This window comes from Melozone crissalis, unplaced genomic scaffold, assembly GCF_028551555.1.
Source record: "Melozone crissalis strain CALT ecotype California unplaced genomic scaffold, PUWL_Pcris_2 ptg000105l_1, whole genome shotgun sequence".
In the NCBI taxonomy this organism is placed as follows: Eukaryota; Metazoa; Chordata; class Aves; order Passeriformes; family Passerellidae; genus Melozone; species Melozone crissalis.
Genome location: NW_026535882.1, coordinates 529,372 through 556,273, shown reverse-complemented (window position 1 = coordinate 556,273; position 26,902 = coordinate 529,372). Strand labels below are relative to the sequence as shown.

General features: G+C 42.6%; 1 protein-coding gene across 1 annotated transcript in view; it reads right to left on the bottom strand.

The window, feature by feature from the left end:
- LOC128947409 (ras GTPase-activating protein 1-like) overlaps positions 1-26,902 on the bottom strand; it is a 112,457-nt gene that overhangs the window by 1,836 nt on the left and 83,719 nt on the right. Inside the window, exons 20-24 of the mRNA XM_054291669.1 lie at positions 25,686-25,772; positions 20,439-20,506; positions 11,958-12,046; positions 8,043-8,120; positions 6,601-6,735 (exon numbers count right to left, since the gene is read on the bottom strand). Of these exons, the coding sequence (XP_054147644.1) occupies positions 6,601-6,735; positions 8,043-8,120; positions 11,958-12,046; positions 20,439-20,506; positions 25,686-25,772 (457 nt within the window). The remainder of the gene's footprint in view (positions 1-6,600; positions 6,736-8,042; positions 8,121-11,957; positions 12,047-20,438; positions 20,507-25,685; positions 25,773-26,902) is intronic.

Sequence of the window (26,902 nt, the reverse complement as noted above, 5' to 3'; positions counted from 1 at the left end):
AGTGCTAGAAAGCTAAGGAAAGTAAATTTAGATGTTTAGTTCTCAATTAGATGAGCTAGATCCTAAATCTAGAGACTGCCAGGAGACAGTAATTTCTTGAGTTTAGGCTTCCTTTCTCTAGAAACTAAAAACTTCACCTGGAAACTAAAGAAAAAAACCTCATAAAAAACCAAAAGAACAAAACCAAAATAAAACCAAACAAATAAAAAAACCCACAACCCCCCCCCAAAAAAAAACCCCAAAACCAACCCCAAACTAATGAATGATCTCCTTTCTTGGTGGCTGAGCTTAGGGAGGAAGTTGAAAGACTAAGGAGTATTAGGGAAACTGAAAGGGAAATAGATTGGTGGAGTTCTGCCCTTCCATTCTTGAGGGAGGCCCACCAGGAGTCAGACGACTCCCATTCCTCTCATTGTCAGGCAATAGGAGGACACCTGGTGGATGAAGGGGAGTGGAAATGGGTTATTACCTCAGGGAGGTAATAAAAACAACTCCTGACCCCCATCACATACCCAGGTGCCACTTCAGAATAGGTATGAGGCCCTGGATCTAGAGGGGCAGCCAGATGACATAGAAAATGATCTGCCCAGTAAGCCTTCCAATTACACTTTGTCTGTCAAACGAATTACTACCTCTAGCATTAAAAAGAAAAGAAGGGTAGTCATAGTGGGTGACTCCCTTCTGATGGGAACAGAGGGCCCCATATATTGACCGGACCCATCCCACAGGGAGGTCTGCTGCCTCCCTGGGGCCAGGGTATGGGATATTACCAAGAGACTCCCTGGGCTGATTCAGCCCTCTGATTATTACCCACTGCTGATACTCCAGACTGGCAGTGATGAGATTGAAAAGAAGAACACTAGGGCAATTAAAAGGGACTTAAGGTCACGGGGTCAAGTGGTTAATAGGGCAGGAGTACAGGTATTCTGCTCAGTCCCTTTGGTGGCAGAGAAAAACAATGAAAAGAATAGGAGAACCCACATTATCAACAAGTGGCTCAAGGGTTGGTGTCATAGGCAGAATTTTGATCACGGGGCCACTTTTATGGCACCTAGTCTGCTGAAACTGGATGGCCACCATCTCTCTGTTAAGGACAGAGGGATTTTAGCTCATGAACTGGCAGAACTCATTGAGAGGGCTTTAAACTAAGTTTGAAGGGGGAAAGGGATGCAGCTGGGCTGTCTAGAAGTAGGCCCAAAGGTGGTAACCTGAGTTAGCGGTGAAATCAGTAGCCCAGCTGAGGTGCATATATACTAATGCATGCAGCATGGGTAACAAACAAGAAGAGCTGGAAGCCATGGCACAACAGCAAAGCTATGAGGTAATCGCCATCACGGAAATGTGGCGGGATGATTCACATATCTGAAGCACTGCACTGGATGGCTACAAGCTCTTCAGGAGAGATAGGAAAGGGAGAAGAGGTGGAGGGGTGGCCCTTTATATTAGGGAGGCTTTTGATGCCATGGGTAATGAAACTAGGGATGATGAAGGTGAATGCCTAAGGGTAAGAATTAAGGGGAAGGCCAACAAGGCTGACATCCTAGAGGGAGTGTGTTATCATCCACCCAACCAGGAAGAAGAGGTGGACAACTTATTCTATAAGCAGCTGGAGAATGTTTCAGGATCACCGGCCTGTGTTCTTGTAGGTGACTTTAACCTATCAGACATCTGCTGGGAACTTAATACAGCAGACAAGAGGCAGTCCAGGAAATTTTTACAGTGTGTGGAGGACAACTTTTTGTCACAGGTGATGAGTGAGCCCACCAGGGGAGGAACTATGCTAGACCTGTTGTTCACAAATAGAGATGGGCTGGTGGGAGATGTGGTGGTTGGAGGCCACTTGGGGCACAGTGATCATAAAATTATAGAGTTCTTGATATTTGGTGAAATCAGGAGGAACATCAATAAGACTTTTATATTGGACTTCCAGAGAGAAGATTTTGGCCTATTTAGGAGACTTATTCAGAGAGTTCCTTGGGAAGCAGACCTTAAAAACAAAGGAGTCCAGGAAAGGTGGGTGTGCTTCAAAAGAGAGATCTTGAGGGCACAGGAACAGACTGTCCCTCTGTGCCAAAAGATGAGTCAACGAGGCAAACATCCAGCCTGGATGGGCAATGAGGTTTTGAAGGAACTTAGGAATAAAAAGAGGATGTATCATCTTTGGAAGGAGGGTCAGGTCTCTAAGGAAGTATTTAAAGGGGTTGCTAGGGCATGTAGGAAAAAAATTAAGGAGACCAAAGCTCAGTTCTAACTTAATTTGGCAACCTATGTAAAGGATAATAAAAAATGGTTTTACAAATATATTAATGGCAAAAGGAAGAGTAAGACCAACTTTTGTTCTTTACTGAACGTAGGAGGGGACTTAGTAACTGCAGATGAGGATAAGGCGGAAGTGCTTAATGCCTTCTTTGCCTCAGTCTTTAGTGGGAAGATGCTTGTCCTCAGGACAACTGTCCTCCTAGGTTGGTAGATGTCAGGGAGCAGAATGGTCCCCCTGTTGTAACAATGTATATGAACAACTTAGGCCTCAGTGTGCACAGCCATACCATCTGTAACTGTTCTTATCAGAATTTTCTCAGGGCACTGTGGAATTCATCAAAGTTACTAAGACATAAATTGTGCTAAAATAAGAACAAAGAAGCTGAGAAACCGCATACTAGGATCACAAGAACTAGATAACAGAGGACTGTGAAACACCTGCATGGTAACCAATCACAGACATTGAGAAATGGAGGCAGAGAACGAGGGAACAAGACAAAGGCACTAATCGAGAAGTGTGATCTTAGTAGTTTGTAGAATCTATAAAAGTGTGTGTAATGTAAACAATAAATGGCTTCTGCTTGATCATATTGGTCAGTTGTTCAGGAGTCCTGGCTTTCCTGCAATACCCTGTTATCCAGGAGGAGGTAGTCAGAGAACTGCTGAGCCACTTGGATGTTTATAAATCTACGGGACCAGATGGGATCCATCCAAGGGTGATGAGGGAGCTGGCAGATGAGCTTGTGAAGCTGCTCTCCATCATTTACCAACAGTCCTGGCTCACTGGTGAGGTTCCAGATGACTGGAAGATGGCAATGTGATACTCATTCATAAAAAGGGTGGTGTCCTGGTTTGAGAGGAAGTGAGTTTTTTGGGATGCTGTGGTGAAACCAATAGGTGCTCAGATTTGAATATTGGCATCTGGTGTGGCCACTGAGGACATGGATACACCTCTGAGAACACAGGGGGTTAAAAGCAGAGAACCCCCAGGGGGAAACTCTCTTGGGTTCCAGCAGTGAAAGAGGTCAGACCTCCCCTGCCTGGCTGCGGGCTGGGCGGGGGAGGGGAAGCCATGTGGCTGGGTGAGGTAGGGCCTTGGACAGAGAGGGGAGGTAAAGGCCCTTGCAGGATGGAGGAACATTGGAGAGTCATCGGGAAGCCCCCCCCCCCCCCAGAGAGAGACAGAGAGTGAGCCTGTGCTGGTGCTTGTGCCACATTGAAATTCGATATTGTGTGCGGGCAGCACGGCCGGCTGGGAAGGAGAAGGGGGGGGGGGGGGGGGGGCAGCGAGAAGGTGCCTGGCAGGGCAGCTGTGGGAGTTCTGGACAGGCAGAGCCTGATATTTTAACCCTTTTCTTGGATGATGGAGACCTTACAAATGCTGATCCTCTTGGAGCTGAATGAGAAGAGCCATAGGGAGGAATAGCAGGAAATGGGCAAGTGTGATGCAAGTTTGTGCAAGCGAAAGGTGTCCTCAAGAGAAGTTGAGAAGAATTCTAGGTGGCAGGAGATGATGGAGTGGCCTTTGGCTGGACTTTTCTTGTATAGCCATGGACAGAAACATTTTTCCTGTGACACAGAGGCTGCATTTAGGGGGAAGCAATGGCTCAGAGCCAAGAGAGTTCAGTATTGTTATGTGAAGGAGTGCGTGAACAGAGACGACGGGTGAGGAGGGTGGTTGGTGCCCTCGATCTTCAGGGAAGAAGTTCTCTGTTCTTGAGACCCCTCGGCCCCAGGGGGTGAAATTTGGGAGGGACAGGTGTCCCAAAGGTGAAAGACTGTGCTCTTTTTGGAACTGGACAAAGCACCCTTAAAAGGAAAACCCTAGAAGCAGCTCTGGTCCATGTGCAGTGGTGAGAGCACTGGATATGGAAGGAAGATGTCACAACGGCAAATGATCTCCAGGCAGTGCCACATGTGACATGGAAACACATGAGGTCTCAACTGTGTTTCCAGGGGAAGCCTATGGCACAAGAGGGACTCCTCTCTTCTTGATGAACTGAGAATTGATTATCTGAAGGGTGGTGATGGACTGAGAGTTGGTGATCTGAGGGATGATAACTGAATTGAGAATCCAAGGTTTTGTCTTACTGTGGTATATTGGGAATTTGGTGGGGGGAGGAGGAATGTTTGGAAGGTTTTAATCCTGAGTTCTGTGTGTTTCTTTTATATATTGTAAGTTAATAAAGTTTTTTTTCCTTTTATTCCTAAGCTGGAGCCTGCTTTGCTCTATTCCTGGTCCCATCTCACAGTAGACACCAGGGAGAATGTATTTTCATGGGGGCACTGGCATTGTGCTAGTGTCAAACCATGACAGGTGGGTAGGAGTATCCTGGTACTTATAGGCCAGTTAGCCTGACTTCAGTGCCTGGTTAGGTAATGGAACAGTTTATATTGAATGCCATCATGCAGCACTTAGAGGGTGGCCAGGGTATCAGACCCAGCCAGCATGGGTTTAGGAGGGGTAGGTCGTGTTTGACCAACCTGGTCTCCTTTTATGACCAGGTGACCCACCTGGTGGATGCGGGAAAGGCTGTGGATGTTGTCTATTTGGACTTCAGCAAGGCCTTTAACACTGTCTCAAACAGCACACTACTGGAGAAGCCGGCAGCCCACAGCTTGAACAGGAGCATTCTTTGCTGGGTTAAGAACTGGCTGGATGGCCAGGCCCTGAGAGTGGTGGTGAACAGTGCTGCACCCAGCTGGTGGCCAGTCACCAGTGGTGTCCCTAAGGGGTCTGTGATGGGGCCAGTTCTGTTTAATATTTTTATTGATGACATGGATGTGGGTATTGAGTCTTTCATTAGTAAATTTGCAGATGACACTAAGCTGGGGGTGTGTGTCGAGCTGCTGGGAGGTTGGAGGGCTCTGCAGAGAGACCTGGAATGGTTGGATGGATGGGCAGAGTCTAACAGGATGAAGTTCAATAAGTCCAAGTGCCGAGTCCTGCATTTTGGCCACAGTAATCTCCTGCAACACTATAGGCTGGGGACAGTGTGTCTGGACAGTGCTCAGGTGGAAAGGGACCTGGGGGTACTGGCCAACAGCCAACTGAACATGAGCCAGCAGTGTGCCCTGGTGGCCAAGAAGGCCAATGGCATCCTGGCCTGTATCAGGAATAGTGTGGCCAGCAGGACTAGGGAAGTCATTCTTCCCCTGTACTTGGAACTGGTGAAGCCGCACCTTGAGTACTGTGTCCAGTTCTGGCCCCCTCGGTTTAGGAAGGCTGTTGAGACACTTGAACACGTCCAGATGAGGGCAACAAGGCTGGTGAGGGGCTTGGAACACAAGCCCTATGAGGAATGACTGAGGGAGCTGGGGTTGTTAAGCCTGGAGAAAAGGAGACTCATAGGTAACCTTTGTCACGGTTGCAGCTGGTCTGTTGCCGCAAAGATAAATTTGGCCATAACAGACCCCCAAACTCAACCAGCCTAGAAGTAAGCAAGTCCCTGGGTAAGTAAAGATAGGATGGATTTGAACTCAAGCAGAGAACCCCAGCCAATCCCATTCAACCCTGAATGCAGACACATCTCTAGCCAGAGAGCTGGGCAGTGCTGAAATCCCAACCAATCAGTTGTCTAAGGCTGGGAATTTTGAACCCCCTCTCTAAGGGGGTGGCCATAATAAATATTTGTTGTTTGTCTCATGATCATCAGAGAATTCTGTCTTTTCTGTCTCCAACCAATGACCCAACGTAATAGACCTTATTACTCTCTACAACTTCCTGAAAGGTGCTTGTAGTCAGGTGGGGGTTGGTCTCTTTATCCAGGCAGCAACTGACAGAACAAGAGGACACAGTCTCAAGCTGCGCCAAGGGAAATTTAGGTTGAATATTAGGAAAAAGTTTTTTACAGAAAGAGTGGTAAAGTACTGGAATTGTCTTCCCAGGGAGGTGGTGGAATCACCATCCCTAGATGTGTTTAAAAAACGACTGCATGTGGCACTTGGTGCCATGGTTTAGTTGACGTGTAGGGGCATGGGTTGGACTTGATGATCTTTAAGGTCTCTTCTAACCTAGCGATTCTGTGAAAAAAACAAACCACTAAAACAAACAACACAAACCCCCCAAAACCCCAAAAGAGAAAAAACAAAATATCAAAAACCTAATTAAAAAATCCCCAACCCACTGCTTTAAATCATCTGTGGATTTGTTGTAGAAATACTTAGTTCATATTTTTGAGCTTCTTTACCTTTACAGCTAGCAACCTCCTGGTGAAATGTACATATTTATCACTCATACTGCTGAAGAGAAAAAATTACAAAGGAACCACGATGTTAAAAAATAACTTAAGTTACACATGCTATCTCTATGTGTGATTTTTGTTAATAATTAAAGTTTACCTGCATTACACCTCGCTCATTGCTAAGTGTCCGAAGTTCATCTGAATGAGCCACACACATCTCATGCAAGGCTGCCAGATAACGAGATAAGTCAGTTCTAGAGTAATCTGTAGTGTCTGGAAGCTCAGGAACATTCTTTAACAAAAATTATGAGAACAGATTTAGAATGGTGAGTAGTCAGGCATAAAAGAAATTAAATTACAGTTCCCCACACCCGCCAACAGTTCTTTTGATACTGCGAGCAAGTACCATGTTTTTCTTCACAATTAAGTCTTCCGTCCATGTTATCTAATAAAAATAATTTATTTCCTTCTCTCCATCTATTTTATGAAGACAATTAAATTATGGTTACACATTTCACATAGAGATCACTGAATATACAGCAATTCCTATTCCTAATAGGAGAGTTTGATGCTGCTATGCTGTCTCTGAGCTGTCTAGAAAGATACTGAGAAAAAGAGATTCATATCATATCTTCCCCCCAAATGAGGGGGATCCATCCATTAGATGTTTTTTGCTTTATTTGTTTTTTTTTAAATTTAAATCAGGCAATAACAATAGCAAAAATGGACACCAAAAAAATCCTCAAACTATCAAGTAATACTAATAAAATAATGTAATTAAACCAGGAGATGAATCAGTTATTTTAAAACCCAACAATTTTCCAAGTCCTCATGCATAATTTACCATTTAAAGAAAAACAAGTGTATCATAATATGCAGAAGTTGCCATTTAACCATAAAAAGGTGACATATAGCAATCTATCTGAATGACACACTTCAAAACAGTAAATCTTATAGATTATCAAAATGGTCTGAGATGTTTTCTAGGTCACTTTTAAGGGAATCATTCAGGAATAATAAAATAGGCATATTTCTTTTATCTTTTTTCAACAAATTATTGGTTTAAACATAAACATATATACATACATGAGCTCCTAACTCATTATAACTATTATAGACAAAATGGTTTCAAAATGAACTGAAACTATTATTTTCTTTTAAACTACAATATCCAGAATTCATGCAGTGAGACATTTTGTTATGTGTAACTAAAATAGAACACAATATTTTTAAAAACTTCAATTTTTTCAGTGTCAGGTCAAAATCATATGAGAAATTAAGCATAAGATTTTATTTATTTTAAAATATTTTTTAGAAGGTTGGTATTTTTGTCTGAAAGCCCTAATCCTTGGGGAGAAGCTCAAATAGATCTCATGTCTACAACAGTACTTTCTAACTGGACATTTGATTGGTTTTAATTCTGTGCGACAGGTCAGCAATCTGCAGTTCCTAAACATGCACAAGAAAAATATTTCAGTAACAATCATTCAAAATTGTGAGGAAGCTGATGCATTTTTGAACTAGTTAACAAGGACTATAAAGAATTTTAACTCACAATGTTGCTAGACAATTTGAAATTTCTCTTTTTAAACCACTTACCCCAAGTTCATCTAAAAACATGATCATGCGATGTTTGTTGCTCTTGATAAATGGATTTACCCCCTCCATATATGGCTCCTGGTAATTTTTAAAAGTATTTATTAGAACAAATTGATACTGATTTATCAGTCATACCTGAACATATTGCAATCAGAGACAAATGACATTGCAAAACAAATGTGTCATCTTTTTCAAGTGAATTTATGATTACTGGTGTACAACCAATGAAAAGATTACACTTTTTTCTGCACCAGATGGATTCTGAAATTGTTGATATATGCATTGTGACATGAAATGTTACATTTCTGAAATAGTGAAAATAGACTTTTTTCATTGTAGCTATAAAATAAAAACTTTCAGAGGTAACAACATCAGCAGCATCAACATCAGGACATAATTGCCCTCCTTTTTGTTCTTTCGTTAATGTGTACATTCCAAGTTGTGAGTGTCAGACAAATGGCATTATAATGGCAGCCTGAAATTTCTTTTATTATATTTAAGTCAACAGATTTTTATTGTTCAACCATGTTGTGACTTGGGAACCAGAACAGGCCAATTGTTGCTGCCATTCTTTTAGTGATGCAATAGAAAGTTTAGTAAAAGCTGAGGCTTTTAAAGGAAACTTGTAAAACTAATTTACAAAATTATGTCAAGCAGTATGAGAACAAGTACAAATAAAAGAAGTTTTTCAAAATGCTGTAACAACAGAAAACACCAGTCTAAAGAATAAGTAAAGAAAAAGTGTGTGTGTGTGTGTGTGTGTGTGTGTGTGTGTGTGTGTGTGTGCCTCAGGTTGGTAGTTGTTAACATGTTTCTAAATTAAAATACTCTATATCCAGGCTGGAAGTTCAGTCCTAATTGGTCTCAATTTGAAAGTGCATTACTACAAAATTACAGAATTCACAGAATGACTAGGTTGGAAGAGACATTAAAGATCATTGAGTCCAACCCATGCCCTAACACCTCAACTAAATCATGGCACCAAGTGCCACATCCATTCTTTTCTTAAACACATCTAGGGATGGTGATTCCACCACCTCCCCAGGCAGACCATTCCAGAACTTTATCACCCTTTCTGTAAAAAACTTTTTCCTAATATCCAACCTATATTTCCCTTGATGCAGCTTGAGACTGTGTCCTCTTGTTCTGTCAGTTGCTGTCTGGTGAAAGAGACCAACGCCCACCTGACTACAACCACCTTTCAGGAAGTTGTAGAGAGTAATAAGGTCACCTCGGAGTCTCCTCTTCTCCAGGCTTAACAACCCCAGCTCCCTCAGCCATTCCTCATAGGGCTTGTGTTCCAAGCCCCTCACCAACCTAGTTGCCTTCCTCTGGACGTGCTTAAGTGTCTCAACAGCCTTCCTAAACTGAGCGGCCAAGAACTGGACACAGTACTCAAGGTGCGGCCTCACCAGTGCCAAGTACAGGGCAAGGATGATCTCCCTGCTCCTGCTGGCCACACTATTCCTGATACAGGCCAGGATGCAGTTGGCCTTCTTGGCCACCAGGGCACACTGCTGGCTCATGTTTACTTGGCTGTCCATAAGCACCCCCAGGTCCTTTTCTTGCCTGAGCACTGTCCAGCCACACCGTCCCCAGCCTATAGTGTTGCAGGGGATTATTGTGGCCAAAATGCAGGACTCGGCACTTGGACTTATTGAACTTCATCCTGTTAGACTCTGCCCATCCATTCAACCGTTCCAAATCTCTCTGCAGAGCCCTCCTACCTTCCAAGAGATTGACACATGATCCTAGCTTAGTGTCATCTGCAAACTTACTAATGAAAGACTCAATCCCCTCATCCATGTCATCAATGAAGATATAAAACAGAACTGGTCCCAGTACAGATCCCTCAGGGGTACCACTGGTGACTGGCCGCCTGCTGGATGCAGCACTGTTCACCACCACTCTCTGGGCCTGGACATATAGTATATAAAACAACATGGATGTGGAATGTATTTCAAGGTTCTATACAGAGACATACCAATATTACTGAAAGATGTTTCCCCATTTTGACATGAAATAATCAATGGAAATGCAAAAAGACTCCCATCATCTACTTCAGGCAAATGATTCATACTTCTTCAATAGATTTTTTCTAATCACAGCTTTCTACTCTAGCATTTCTCAGTTGTCTTTTTGATATGGAGATTCCTAAAGAAAATTTACTCATTCTAGCATCACATAAATGTTTTCTTTGTGGAGAGATGGCTGCCTGCCTCTCCTCTCCCACTTTTCCAACTCTAACACTCATCTTTTTGACTAGGGGAAGACAGTAAACATGGTGGTTTTGGATTTTAGCAAAGCTTTTGATACTGTCTCTCACAGTATCTTTCTGGATAAAATGTCCAGCACACAGCTAGAAAAGTCCATAATACATTAGATGAGCAATTGCCTAATGGGCCAGGTTCAAAGGATCATAGTAAATGGGGTTATAGTGAAATCAGGCTGGCAGTCAGTCATCAGTGAGGTTCCCCAGGGCTCAATTTTAGGGACAGTGTCTTTAATGTTTTAATAAATGAACTGGACATAGGAATCAAACATACATTAGGTTTGCTGATGATAAAGCAGGAGGAGCTGTGGACTCCATCAGGGGTAGAGAGGCCTTACAGACTGATCTGGATAGACTAGAGAGCTGGGCAATCACCAAGCATATGAAATTTAAAAGGGCAGGTGCTGGATTCTGCACCTGGGATGGGGTAATCTTTGCTATACATACAAATTGGGAGACAAAAGGTTGGAGAGCAGTCTCACAGAAAGGGACCTGGGGTCCTGGTTGAGGGCAAGTTGAATATGAATCTGCAGTGCCCTGGCAGTCAGGAGGGCCAACTGTGTCCCGGGGTGCATCAGGCAGAGCATCACCAGTTGGTCAAGGGAGGTGATTGTCCTGCTCTGCTCTGAACTGGTATGGTCCCACCTCAAGTACTGTGTGCAGTTTTGGGTGCCTCAATATAAAAAGGACATCAAACTATTAGAGGATGTCCAGAGGAGGGTAACCAAGACATTGAAAGACCTTGAAGGCAAAAGCGGCTGAGGTCACTTGGTTTGTTCAGCTTAGAAAAGGCTGAGGGGTGAGCTCATCATAGTCTACAACTTCCTCAAGGGGAGCAGTGAGATGCTGATCTCTTCTCTCTGGTGACTACCAATAGGACATGAGAAAATGGAATGAAATTGCGTCACAGGTAGTTCAGATTGAACTTTAGGAAAACATTCTTAACTGAGAGGGTGGTCAGTCACTAGTACAGCCTCCCCAAGAAAGCAGTCATGGCACCAAGCCTATCACTTCAAGGACAATATGGGTGATACCCTTAGTCATATGATTTACTTTTAGGTAGTCCTGCAGGGAGCATGGAGTTGGACTTAATGATCATTATGGATCCCTTCGAACTTGAGATATTCTATGATTCTATGAATTCTAGAGTATGACTACTACCCTTTTTGGCATCGACTAACAGAAAAAAAGAGTTCACATACTTCCACTGTTGTATTTGAAATTAATGTCTGAGTTTATCTGATCTCATAGCATAAAAATATGGTTACATCACTCTATAATGCTTACTAGCATGGCCATAAATTTATCAGTTATTTTAGCATGTTGCTGCTGTTGTTCATACTTCCAGACTGAAAATCTTTATGGTAAGTACCAAATCATTCACATAAGTTTCTAGATGACTCATTGTGAAATTATTGACTCCTCTTTCTAAATCACCCATACTAGCCATACTAGGTTAAAACAATACCCTGTTGAGCTCCAACTAAAGAGGATAGAAAAAAAATGCAGGAATAAAGCTTCCTTGCTGATAAGAAACCCAGGTCACACATCAAGATTTGCATAAGAATAATACAGACAAAATCTGTTTCTGTTAACATGAACATGGCAATCTTCTAGACCATTCTGTGTAAAATTATATTCACCTTAGCTCCAAATTCAACCAGATTTGCTAAATTCTGCACAGACTTGGCAACCAGCGTCAGGGTTCTTGCAGCAGTAGGGGAAGGAGAATCTGATAGGAATAGAAAGTAGAAAGTTACTGACCATTTAATTTAAAACCTCCAGTAGTCACAAGAAAATTCTCTTCCACAATTTGTTATCATGGAATTCAATACTTTAAATGCTGTAAGAAAACTGCATGTGAAAAAATTCTCATGATCAAGTAAACTTTTGGTGTTTTAGTAATTATGTCCACAATAAACATCAATATGCATATCTGACACTTAATTTAAGACAATTTATAGGGTGAAGACTCCAAAGTGAATTACCTCCCCTTAGTTTTAACCACTTCGCTTTCATCAATAAGGAGAGATGAATGGGAGAAGATATAGGTGAAAAAATAACAGTTTACTAAAGATAAAACAGCAACAACAAAGATAACAGCAATAACCACTAGATACAAAGGTGCTGAGTCACATGCTTCCCCCGGGAACAGAGAAAACAAGGTAGCAGAGAAGCCTCCTCCTCCTAAGATGGAGGCCACTGTAGCAGCCCATTGGCCCAGGGGACCAAGACAAGATGGCAGAGAAGCCACCTACTATGGATCACACAGTTGAGAGAGAACAAAGTAAAACAACACAGCAACCAAGCCTCTGCGGTTCCAGAACACTCCCCCCAAAACAGGAGAGCACGTCCAACCACTCCTTGGCACAGGGCAGGCAGTAGCAGTGAAGGTACTGTGAAATTCTCCAAAGCCCAGGATGAGCATGAGCTCCTGTGATTTGACAAGCGGCAGACTAACAACCCATCAAGCAGCAAAGGTGTTGCAAAATCTGCTCTGAAACAGCTTCAGATTGTGAAATGCAGCTTCTCAGGTTGCCCCATTACAGCAAGGAAGTATGTTAAAAAATTTGCTCCAAAAGAAAAAGAGACCACTTTGTTTGTTTTGGTTTGGTTTTTTTGGGGTTTTTTAAATGAAAAGTTCTAACAACCCTATATAAAGCCCATAAACTTACCTTAGTGAAAGTCAAGAATATTATCTGGACTTCTAAACAGGACTAACACTTACAGATAAGCTTAAAAGGGATTACACAAATATATGGATAACAACATAATTTACAGCTGAAGAAACAGTGGTCTCAATGCAGTCCCCAAATTAGAAAATAATATAATCTGAAGATTATATAAATAATAAAGAAATTATAGGAAAGATGTGTGCTAATGTCTTTACAAACAATTCCATGGGTGAAGGTATGGGTGTTAATGTCTTTGAAATGGGTCTTAATGTCTCTACCAACTTCAAGCCACAGGTTTGTTACAGAACCCAGACAGTTTGACTCCTGAAACAGACAAGTGGGTCTGCACAAGCCTGAGTTTCTGAACTTGTGAGGAAAATGACAGGTTCAAGGGGAAATATGTCATAGGTGGTTCATGAAGGCTGTACTTTCCTAGTACCTCAGCCAATGGGGAAAGGAAGAGGGCAACATGTGGCTGGGAGTTTGGGATAAAAGGAGGCTGAGTCCTCTAAAACATCAAGAGAGAAAACCCCACAGGCATGAGCACCAGTGGACTCTCTCCCTTTATTCGAATAAAGTTGCAGGACTCCTCTGTCTCCTTTATGGACACTGCTTTTTCATAGTGCGATTTTCTGTACAAGATGGGAGCTCTTGTCCGGGATCCTTCCAACATCTGGGACCGGCACATGGCAAGAAGAGCTGGAGGTGCATCTCACCCGCTTTTTAGGTGACCAGTTCCCTTTGACGCTGGCCAGCACTGGGCAATTGATTGTATTCCTGAGACTGCCCAGGAGACAGATGAGAGGCTGACCGGGGGGGTCCATGAAGAGCCCACAGGAAAGGACTGCTGGAAATGTCACGGGTGAGTACAATGGAAACTTTGAGGAGTAAAACATGGCAGGATGCCTAGAAGGGGTTGTAAAGGAAAGTTGAGAAAGGGTCTCGACTATAGGGATGGCGATTGCAAAATACCTCCAAAGGGCCATTTGGCAGAATGTTGAGATGGTTTGCACATTCTCCCAGAGGTAGTTAAGGACATGGATGCCCAGAGGGTACAGTGAGGGGAGTTGAGAAGAGGTCTCAGCAACAGGGGACAGATGGTGTTGGTTTGGGAAAGGATTGGTTGAAGGGGAGTATGGAGGAATATGGTTAAGGCAAATAGCAGTGGGACACTACATGATAAAAAAAGAATTGAGAAGCAGTGAGAATTGGGATGTTCTCTGCCTTATCTTCAAAATTTGCAATCTAATATAGGGCCGGCTGCAGGTCTTTTGTAGTCTTGGCTTCCAAGACAGGGAAGGCAGGGAGGTATTGTTCCTACATCCCCCACCTCTCCCCTGGTCATTATGGAGCCAGGGTGTAGGATTTGCGTTTGTCCGCTTACTACTTAGGACTTAAGGGAGTTTCTCTATGGTGAAGAGTGCCGAGGCCAGGCACAGAAGTGTGGGACCAGGAGCATGGGCTGAGGGCCTGTAGGGAGGTGTGGGGCCGGGCTGAAGCTGTGGGGAAGCCAGGGCTCAGCACCAGGTGACACCTGATGCCACCAACCCTGCAGGCAGGGGTTGTAGTGGCCCTCCGGCCCCTATGAGGTTGCAGGACATCTTGTCCGCCTGCCTGTCCCTGTGGCACTGCCCACCTGCTGGGACCTGGTGCTTTACAGAGCCTCTGGTGCTGGGAGAGTGGACCAGGGACCTGGACGAGTGTGCTGAGGGGATGCATCTGGACACTGCAGCAGGACAGGGACTGTGGTGTACGGTGTAAGGTAGAGTGACTGTCTTTGGTGTACACCATGAGATACAATCCGTCACCAAAGCCTGGCCTGATATAAGAACAGATTTTGCTTGGGTCCCCAGGGAGGTGAGTGATTTTGCAGAGTTTGGCAGTTGTGGGAGGGTGAGAGCCCACAGGGAATGGGAGCATGGGTTGCAGAGGTGGCAGAGTGGGCCCTTGCAGGAGTGTGTTGGAAAGGCACATCAGGTATATGTAAGAAGGGATGAGGAAAAGGTAAAGGTACAGGCAAGGATAATGGCACAGTTTTTAATCAATGTGCCATTTGTAAAAAAAAAAAAAAAAAAAAAGAGAACATTAGAAATGGATTGTTAAGGGTGCCAGGATCTCCTATTGTACTGGGGGCTCACCACACTGGAGCCCTTGCTAACATGCAGGGTGTGTCTGAACCGAGAAATGTGTTTCCTAGTAGACACGGGAGCCTCTCTGTCTACTTTGAATTTTATGCCAAAGAGGGTTTTTTTGATAATTCAGGGAGTAAGTGGGAAAGATGAGCCAGTGCTTTTTATTCAACCATTATTGGTCAATGTGTGAGATGGGTTTGAAAAGCATGAGTTTCTGTTTGTTCGTAGTTGTGGTTGTGGTTTTCTAGGAGGGTATTTGATGACTGAGTTGTGTTATAGATGGGTGGTGCTGTAATTGGCTCTCACATATGAGGAATGGATATTATGTGTGTTACAAGAAGCTTTGTTAAGGATTAAAGTTCTTTTGATGTGTGACTGTTGTTGTAGGTTGTTTTTGGACCCCTTTTTGTCCTCCCTTTAATCCTCTCTTCTCCCCTCTGTATTGTTGCCACCAGACAACCCTAGTCGTCAGGGTTGTCAGAGACATGTGGAGGGAGGGTGTGTACACATGCCCCTTGCATGAGGCATCTGAGAATGGGGGAATCTTGTTGCTGGGGGGACTTGGCATGACACCACCTCACCTCCAATTAAGTTGCAAGAAGGTCTCCACCAATGGATGGCAAAGAAGCGTCAACTGGCAGGCTTTGGGAGGGGCTAAGGATATAGAAGGAAGATGTTTGAATATGTATGACTGCTTATGAATATGTATTTGGCTGATGCAACACCAAGGGTATAAAAGGTAGAGCCACCATTTTGTGGATGAGCCTCTGGTGGCTGGCCACACTCCCAGTGCTGTCCCTTTCGCTTTGTGAATTATTTTTATTAGTTCTCAACAAAAGTTTTATAACTCATTCCCACTTGGGGTTTGAGTCATTTATAACAGTTGGGAATGTGGGTTAGTGTTGTGAAGGTTGATGGGGAGGCTAGGGCTGTTGTGACACTGTGTAAATTATCTGATAAAGCTTATGCTAAAATGAACCCAGAAGTGTTGTCAGTCCCAGGGAAATATGGAAAACTGGATATGGAGCCTCTCCAAATTACTCTGAGGCAACCAGGACAAGTGGTGTCTAAGAGGTAATACCCTATTTCAGGGAAAGGAAGGGGTTACAGCCTGTTATTGAGTTCCTGTTAAAGGCGGGTCTTTTGGAGCCATGTATGTTAGGTTTCCCTATAACATTTCTATCCTGTCAGTTATGAAATCAGATGGAACCTATAGAATGGTGCAGGATGTGAGAATAATGAGACTACTAAACTCAGGCACTCCATGGTCCCAGATCCTTATACCATCCTGAACAAGGTTTCCTCCTCACACTGCTACTATTCAGTACTTGATTTAAAAGATACTTTCTGGGGATGCCCACTTACAAAGCATAGTAAACAGTATTTTGCCTTTGAGTGGGAACAAAGGGGAGAAGGGAAAATAATAAAGACATGGATGATCCTTCCACAGGGATACATGGAAGCACTGGTCTTATTATTAAAATATTTTACTCCGTCCTTGGGAATTAGGTTATTGCAGTATGTGAAGGACTTGCTCTTATGAGGAGAACGGGAGGAGGTGGTAGGGGAAGCCACACTGAAATTACTTAATTTTGTGGCTGGAGGATGGGATCTTGGAGTGTCTGAAGGGAGGGCATAGGTGATGGAGTGAAAGGTTGAATGTTTGAGGCCTCTTTTGACTGAAGGTTTGTGGTGTGTTGGCCCAGAAAGGGTTCAGGGAATCTTGGAGGTGCCATTTCCCAGGACTGAAGGGGAGCTGTGACAATTTTCAGGATTAATAGGGTATTGCAGGACCTGGATTAAGGACTTTTTATTCTGTGACTTTTTAAATCCAGATAGCCTCAGTGTTATGGTATGGACACCAGAAAGACAGCAAAACATTAGCCAGACTCATAAAAGGAATTGGAACTGTGTGTGGATGTTAAACAAGGCCGTGCCAAAGGAATTCTAGTGCTAAAATGTTTGGCCCATCGGTGAGGGGATGGCCCCATTGTTTGCTCTAAGGGTAACTGTGGCTCTGTTGTCTGCAGAATTGTGCAGCCACGGCTTTGATGGCAACTGATGGCAAGATTGTTAAAGTCTGGCATCAAGTTCTAAATGGATGACCAGCACTAGGCTGTTACAGTATGAAACCTGTTTAATAGAACAGGAGTATTTAGAATTTAGAAGCAGGGAAGGGTTTAACCCAGCCTCCTGTTTAACTGGTACAGAAGGAGACCGAAAGGAAACTCGTGACTGTATCCAGGTAACAGATCTCCAGACCCGAGCTAGGGAAGATTTACAGGATATCTCTCGGTCAAATGAGGGAAAGGAGTTTATTGATGGATCTTCAAGAGTAATAGGAGGAAAATAAATTACTGGATATGCTATAGTAAAAGGAGGGGAATAAGAGGGGAAGCTACCATGCACATGGTCTGCACAGACCACAGAATTGTATGCCTTAATAAAAGCCTGAAAATTGCATCAAGGAAAGGTGGTGAATATATTTACAGATTCAAAATATGCATATGGGGTGGTACATGCGTTTGGAAAACTGTCAGGAAAGAGGTCTGTTAACTTGCAGGGGAAAAACATTCGCTCATGAGAGCTCAATTACTTGCCTGTTGGAGGTGGTGATTTTACCAAGAGGTAGAAATAATACATGTTAGGGGATATTAGGCAGGGTACTCAGAAGAGGCAATAGGTAATCAACTGGCCAATGGAGAGGTTCAGAAAGCAGCACTTCTGCCAGAGGTCTCTGGGATCCTCCCTTTGCTCCCAGTGGCTCAGCTGTTGCTGGGGGGAGGGCGGAGTTGGTGGTGGTATCTTTTCCATCAGAGGAGTTGGAGATAATTAAAAGTGGTGGAGCAAAAGAAAAAGGGGAGTATTACAATGGACAGTAAACAGCGGCTGCCAGGAGCTTTGACCCTTCACATATTAAAACAACTCCATGGGGGGAGTCATTGGGGCTCTCGAGGATTGGCAGAGACCTTCCTCAAGATGTACTGCTTTGGGTCTTTTGGTTTTAGCAAAACGAGCTATTGAGGGGTACCTGGCTAGTTAATAGGAGATAATAACCTCCCATGGGAAGGTTTCTATGCTGGAACAGGGGAAGAGTGTGAGGAGTCCTCCTGAGGAATGGCAGTGAAAATGTGATGGACTGACCACAACCTCCATTCCCCTGTGCCACTGGGAGGCAGGGGGAAGAGAAAATAGGGAGTTGTTGTGGTTTCACCCCAGCCAGCAGCCAAGCCCCACACATCCTCGCTCACTGGCCCCACCAGTGGGATTGTGGAGAAAATCAGAAGGTTAAAAAGTTTGAAAACTTGTGAGTTGAAATAAAGACCGTTTAATAGGGAAAGCCAAAGCCATGCATACAAGCAAAGCAAAACAAGGAATTCATTCATCCCTTCCCATGGGCAGGCAGGTGCTCAGCCATCTCCAGAGAGCAGGGCTCCATCATGTGCAACGGTTACTTGGAAACACAAATGCCATCACTCCAAACATCCCCTCCCTTCTTCCTTCTTCCCTCAGCTTTATATACCGAGCATGATGTCATATGGTCTAAAATATCCCTTTGGTCAGTTTGGGTCACCTGTCCCAACTGTGTCTCCTCCCAACCTCCCATGCACCCCCAACTTCCTCACCAGTGTGGCAGTATGAAAAGCAGAAAAGGCCTTGGCTGTGTGTAAGCACTGCTCAGCAACAGCAAAAATATCTCTGTATTATCAACACCGTGTTCAATACAAATTCAAAACACAGCCCCATATCAGCCACTGGGAAGAAAACAAACTCTACCCCAGCCAAAACCAGCACAGGAGTGAAGTTGAGCCTGGGAAGAAGGAAGGGGTAGAGGGAAGGTGTTTTAAGATTTGGTTTTATTTCTCATTACCCTACTCTGATTTGATTGGTAATATATTAATTCAATTTCCCTAAGCTGAGTCTGTTTTGACCATGACAGTAATTGCTGAATGATCTCCCTATCCTGGTCTCAACTCATCAGCCTTCAGTTATATTTTCTCTCCCCTGTCCAGCTAATAAGGGAGAGTTATAGAGAGGCTTTGGTGGGTGCCTGGCATCCAGTAAAGATCTACCCACCACAAAGGAATACAGCAAAACTTAAAACATGGAATTCCATCAACACAGCCTTATGTCTGGTACAACAGTAACATACATACTAGCTGTTGCATCTCTAAGACCTCAACTACATCCATAAGTTAAAATGCTCAGAAACAATTCTAGGTACTTAAGCCAACTGCAGTGGAATAATCTATGCCCACATCATTCACAACAAAGCCCCATGCCAACTTTTAGATATGATCCCTGATGCATGTCAACATCCAAAGCACATCTAAGAACCGTTTAGGAGAATGCTATCTGTTATCAGCCAGAACTGTACTGCACATGAGTACTGCAATTTTGCAATCCTGTTCTAGCAAACGGGAATAGTCCCTGTCACTGCTTTATCTACTGATAGAGATGCACTCTACAAAAAGAGCATCAAAACCCAGGATCATGCTTTTGTAATGGGCCTGGCTAGGACAGAGTTGATTTTCTTCAAGGGCAGCTCATATGGAGCAGTTTTAGATTTTTGACCCAAATAGTACTGATAGCAGATTAATATTATAGCTTTTGCCAAATGATGTTTATACAGCATCAGGACTGCCTCTGTTTTTCACTCTGCTCCCCCGCAATGAATAGACTGAGGGTGAACAATAGGCTGGGATTAGACAGAACAGGGCAGGCATTTAAAGCCATGCTCAGCAATACAAGGGAAAAGAGGGAGGTTTTATGGGTGTCAGCCATCTTTTATTCAGGAATTGGCTGGGCATCAGTCTACACATGGGAGGTAGCATGATTGCCTTTGCATCACTTGTTTAGTTCTATTAAATTTATCATTTACTTATTAAACATTTAAATATTTTTGTTTGTTTTATCTTGACCCCCAAATTTTCCTCTTTTTATTTTTTCTTTCCTCTTCTCCCATTCTACTGAGGGTGAAGAAGAAAGTGAGCAAGTGACTGTGATGCTTTATCTGCCAAACAGGGTTAACCCAAAACAGTTTTCTTTATGAAACACTTTAACATTCACCTTCTCTTTGTTTTTGTTGTTTTTTGTTTTTGTTTTACTTTACAACAAGACATTGGGAATAAATATTGTCTAATCTTTAAGTGTGAGAACTCTATGCTGGCTGCCTTAGGGAGTAAGTAAATTCATTGATATGATTAACATGATTTCACAGTGTTCTAATTACTTAATATTTTGCTAAATTAGGCACTAAAGCAAGTTTATGCCTATTATTATATAAAAGTATGAATTCAGTCTGAAGCATAGTCACCTGAGATGATATTAAACATCCTTGGGTTCAGGATAGCAGGACAAATCAGTCGAAGAAAAACAAAGCCACTGAAATGGGAAAAAAAGAGAATTTGTATTTTGCTCAATATTAAATCTATGATAAAATTATTGTAAAATTATGTAGTCTTTAGGCATTTAAGTCAGTGTGGAAATCTTTGTGACGTGATAACCAGCCTGTGCTCCATGTTTATTAATTAAAAATGTCTTGTTATGATTTCAACTATGACAAAAAAACAAAATAAAACCAGACATATTGATTTCTCAATAAAGGTGAACTTCTGAAAGTACCTGGGAAAAGCTTAACTGTAAAGCCATACTGAAATCTGCAGTCTAAGACCACATTGCCTTTAAAAAGGAGGAGCACTTCATCTCCTGCCTCCTACAAGTGTTACACTGTCTACTACCACAAGTAATTCATCCTACAGCCACTCATTTCCCCAAGCCAACATAAGGAGAGCAAGAGTGCACAGTAACAATGGAACCTCTCTTTTGGCAGCAACATGGCCTTAGTTCAGCTTGAACCAATCCATCTCCTAATAATAGTATGACAGTATCCGAGAAGAATAATACTGGATCAGCTACTTTCTTCACAGAAGTAACTGCTGCTATCCAGACAATCTAGAAAGCTAGGGAAAAATACTCAGTTTGACCGCAGAACTAGGAACTTATTAAACAGAAACCTAAATTGTTGTGTTGGTTTTGCACAGTCTGGTTCTTGGTAGCAGGGGCACCACAGAGGTGGCTTCTGTGAGAAGCTGCTTGAAGCTTCTACCATGTCAGGCAGAGCCAGTCCCTGATGGCTCCAAAGATAGACATGCTGCTGGCCAAGGCTGGGCCAATCAGAGGTGGTGGTAATGCCACTGTGATGACATATTTAGGAAGAAATATAAACAAACTTTGTGGTGCTGTTTTAATTCTAACTGAGAAGAGGAGGAGGTGAGAACATGTGAGAAGAACAACTCTGCAGACACCAAGGTCATTGAAGAAGGAGGGGGAGGAGGTACTCCAGGAACTGGAGACAAAATTCCTCTGCAGGCTATGGTGAGGACCACGGTGAAGCAGGCTGTCCCCCTGCAGCCCATGGGGATCCCTGGGGGATGCAGAGATCCACCTGTAGCCCATGGCAGAGGAGCCCACACCGGAGAGGGTGAATGCCTCGAGGAGGCTGTGATCCAGTGGGAGATCCATGGAGAGAGGGGCCCTACTCCCAGGCTGGAGCAGCCTGTCGTTGAAGGACTGCACCCTGTCGAAGAGTGACTCACACTGCAGCAGTTTGAGGCATACTGCTGTCCGTGGGATGTACTCATGTTGCATTAGTTTTGGGAGGACTGTTACTATTGAGATGGAGCCACGTTGGAGAAGTTCGGGGAGAACTGTCTACTGTGGAAGGGACCCCACGGCACAGCAGGGGAATGACTCCTCTCCCTGAGCAGTGAGAGAAAGCACAGGTGATAAACTGCCCAAAACTCCACTCCCTGCCTCCCTGTGCAGTCAGTGGGAAGGAAGGAGGGGTTGGAGGGGAAGGAAAGATGTTTTGAAGGGCTTATTTTACTTCTCATTATCCTGCTCTGATTTTGTTAGTAATAAATTCACTTTATATCTCTAAGTTGAGCCTGTTTTGCCCTTGATGGTAATTGATGAGTGTTTTCTCATGGTCCTTATCTCAACTCATGAACCCCTCACAATATTTTCCCTCCTCTGTCCAGTTGCAGGGGAGGGTGAGTGAGCAGCTTTCATGGGTGCCTGGTGTCTGCCCAGTGCCAAACCACAATTGTCCTTCAGTTTAGCATGAGAAAAATCTAACTTTCTGTTGACAGTTAAAGCAAAATTAAAATAACATAACATAACATAAAATAAAATAAAATAAAATAAAATAAAATAAAATAAAATAAAATATCCATTTCAGGTTACCAATAATTCTGGAAGACTGCTACAAAATGAAACAACATATGGACCAACTAAAGCAATCTAACTCACCTCTCATTTTGTTCAGAGTGCATGGACACTACCAGCCAACTGCTTTTCACTACAGCAATACCAAAGTTTGACCTCTTACAAAAGAGTGGAAGTCGACCTTGCATTACCTTGCTTATAAGTATACAGTGATGGCATTGTTCATTATTAATTGAAAGTGACACGTAGTAGTGAGGCTAACAAACCTTTCATGTGTCCAACACACTTGAATTCCAATATATACTGTTATAGAAGTCTCCTGTTTGTCCAAGAACCATGTATTATGGGTTGACAAAACACTCCTGGCCCAGTGTGAAACAAAAATATTTTCTATGAGATGAATTTAAAGCTATGAGGAAGTAAATAATTTTGAAGTCATGGCATGAACATCAATTTCTCCTATAGATGGTGTATTGGTTTTGCACAGCCTGGTTTTTGGTAGTGGGGGGGCCACAGAGAGATGGGTCCTGTGAGAAGCTGCTGGAAGCTTCCACCATGTCCAGTAGAGCCAGTCCCTGATGGCTCTAAAGATGGACATGCTGCTGGACAAAACTGGGACAATTAGAGAGGTTGGTAATGCCTCTGTGATGACATATTTAGGAAGAAAATCAAAACAAAGTACACACAGTTTTTCTTCAAGTCAGAGAAGAGGAGGAGGTAGGAACAGGTGAAGGAAAACAACATGGCAACACCAAGGTCAGTGACGAAGGAGGGGTAGGAGGTGCTCCGGGTGCTGGAGCCGAGATTCCTCTGCAGGCTGTGGTGAAGACCATGGTGAAGCAGGTTGTCCCCCTGCAGCACATGGGGATCCACAGGGGATGCAGAGATCTACTCGCAGCCCGTGGGGGAGGCACCCATGCCAGAGCAGGTGAATGCCTGGAGGAGGCTGTGCTCCAGTGGAAGACCCAGTGGAGAGAGGGGGCCCTTGCTTCCAGGCTGGAGCAGCCTGTCCTTGGAGGACTGCACCCCGGGCAAAGAGAGACCCATGTTGCAGCAGTTCTGGGAGGACTGTTTGCCCGTGGGGGGAATTCATATTGCAGCAGGTGCAGTAGGACTGCTGGTTGTGAGAGTGGACCCATGCCAGAGAAGTTCACAGAGAACTGTCTCCCATAGGAGGGACCCCATGGCCTCACAGGGGAAGGACTCCTCTCCCAGAGCAGCAGAAGAAAATCTCAGTGGTGAACTGACCAAAATCTGCATGTCCTGTCTCCCTGTGCTGTTGGTGGGAAGGAGGGAGGGTCTGGGGGAAAACGTGTTTTAAGGGCTTATTTTACTTCTCATTATCCTCCTCTGATTCTGTTAGTAATAAATTCACTTTGCAACCTTAAGTTGAGCCTGTTCTGCCCTTGCAATGTTTTCTCCCTGTCCTTATCTCATTCATGAACCCTTTTTTCATTTTTTTTCTCTCCTCTGCCCAGCTGTGGAAGGGGAGGGTGAACGAGTGACTCTTGTGGGTACCTGGCATTGGGCCAGCTTCAAACAACAACAGATGGTCTAAGGACAATTGAGGTATGAACCCAAGATGGACCTTGCAGACAGAAAATTTGCTGCTTCTTACACTAGTCAAGCTGACTAAATTAGGAATAAGTCAATACCTATGTATGGTCTTTTACAAAGAAACAGAAATGGCAGTACTTTCTGAATTTTACAGAAGACAAGCTACCCAGGCACTTAAAAACTATCCACCTGTCTTTGAATATGTAATTATTCCTGGACCAAAACCAGTGCAGTAAAAGATAACATTCTTCACTGGAGGCTGCAAAAATCCCCACAAAACTCTACTCTAGAGACAAGTCACAAGTATCCACTTATGAAAAGAGAAAGGGACCCAATATTTATAGTATCCAGCAGAGATCCCAGAAAAATTCTCAGTGTAAGCTGTATCACTTAAGGAAAGCCATATGGTGCTCTCTGGAGATGGGAAGAAACAGGAAGAGACATGGTATTTGCTTCTAAGTTCTATACGCTTGCAATAGACTAGCCCAAACACTTTTGATGAGAGCAGCCTCAATTTGAAGGCAAAACTCCGGCAGAACAGTGTTGGTAGGCACTTTACTGAAGATTTTTCTTCATTAAAATCTTGAGTCACTATTGTTAGGAACACTAAATGACAGGAAAATAAGCATGGAAAGTACTGTACTAAGTACACTAACATTAACTGAAACTCTGGGGAAGGAAGGGTTCCCATATCTTCATTTCTGTCTCCAGCCACAGTGATAAACAAGAGCCAATGGCAAATCATCTGGAAGACACCGTTCAATGGGAGATTAACCTCAGTAAACCAGATCAGTGCCAGATATTGGGTCTATTAGAAAGCTAGGCTTGTAAAAAAAAAAAAAAAAAGGTAACGTAAATGTAGAAAAGATGTGAAGATGTGGCTTTGAAACCTTTAAATCTCCAGTAACGTTTAGAGCAAGTGTCAAGACCTCATTTTTGTCAAAAGGTGTTTTTTTTTTACCTGCACTAGCAACTGGTAGTGTGAAAGAAAGAACAATTTATTCAATTGATTTATGAATGCAGACTGGAGTTTTTGTACTCGGTGCCAGTTCAAAGGAGTCAGGTTCAGTAGCTTGCAACATTTTAAAGAGACTCTGGAATGTTTTAACATGATTGGGCTGGAGCAGTGAAATAAAACTGGGACAGCATAAAAGTATGCATTTTCCAAAATGAATGCTGATTCCAAGTGATCAGCACAGGAAGCCTTCATTGAAGCAGAAAACTATATATTCCAGTGCAGAAAGTACCTCAATGAAATCTAATGACAGTCCAATCACCTTTCTGAGAAGGTATTAGTTTCCTTAACATGTTATGTTTGCACTTTAAAGGACACTTAGCATGTATACGATTTTTCCAGTAATTAACACACACTACATAAGAGTCCCTGGATAAGGCACAGTCTTCCCAGATGGCATGACAGGAACATAATCATTAGAGGATATAAAAGGTTAACTATCACTTTGAGAAAACTTCTCTTTCCCAAGATCTTAGATTAAATAAATTAACAAAATACAAGCAAATTAAAAGTCAAAGCTATTAAGTATAGCTATACTGACCTCTATACTAGACTGTTAGAAATTCTCCAACAACATGACTAAGAATCTAGCAGATCCTTGAGATATCATGCCCCAGTACCACAATAATTTTAATTATTCTCGCAATCTATATAAATACTAAAAACTGTTGTCACTAAAAGAAAAAATTGATAAGCACACTGAAGCATGACAGTAATAAGACAAAAAAAATTATTTTCAGCATAAAATGACAAGTAACTTACCTAACAACTCTTGTTCTCATTGTCGTATTAGCTGGCCACTTGTTTTGAACAGACTTCTGCAAGCATCCATAAATATATCTCAATGTCCTGTAAAAATAATAACTGATGAATAATTTAATTTACAAATTTTAATGAGTAAAAATAGCTGGTCAGAAAGCATCTAGTCCAATCTTCTCCAATTCAGACATAAGCTGTAACTTAATTAGAAATCTGCTATAACAGTCCATTTACAAATGGCAAAGAAAGTCCTTGACTAATGCACTACTCTATTTGTGAAGGTAAAATTCTGATAAATCATGTGTGCATTATATGTTTTATAATACTTTTTTCCTATTTCCCTAGTGTGAAAAATGCATGTATTTCATGATTGGCTTTTCGCAAATATTAAAATTAATATTATATGTGTTGTGTTAGAAAGTAATGCTGTATTAATTCTCTTAAGTAGTGTATTAAATATAGTTTTAGGTTACAAAAACTGTTAGAATAGAAACGATGCTATGTAAGATACTTTTTTAAAAGAAAGGACTTGCAGCAAGATAGCAGCCACAGGACACCTAAATCTTTCAGAGAAAAAGAATTTATTGCCTTCTTATCAGAAGAAACTAACTTCTTCCCGCCTCAAAGGTGCTGTTAGGATTCAAAGGAAGAAATTGACACTGACCAGACAGAATCCTGTATTTGAATGGAATTTATGCATCATGTATGAAGTATATGACTATGCAACAGGCTATTGTTCTTAAGGGTTTATCCTCTGTTAACGGGGGTCCTTTTTCGAGCTCGCGCTGCCCTGAAAAAGGTACCCAGACGTCCGTAACTCTTTGTACTTGTTGTCTCAGATTGTCCTAATTCAAATTGTCCAAATTATTATTGCTCCAATTGTATTACTATTTTTATAACCATTTTATTACTATTAAACTTTTAAAATTTTAAAAACAAGTGATTGGCGGTTTTCACACCTAGGTAGCATTTCAATTTTTTTTTTTTTAAAGTTTGGTTTGCTGGCTTTTTTCCTTGATTTTTTTCCACTTTTAAACTGAATGAATAATAATTTGTGCATCCATAACTACTTTTAAAAACCTGACCTCTAGTTATGTAAGTCTTCTCCTATTAAAAAAATAGGAGCCCTCTGTTGTATTTCAGAAAATGTTGAGATGCACCATATACTTAACAGGATGAAGCTTTTAATACTAAGTATACTGGTTTTATATTAATTGATT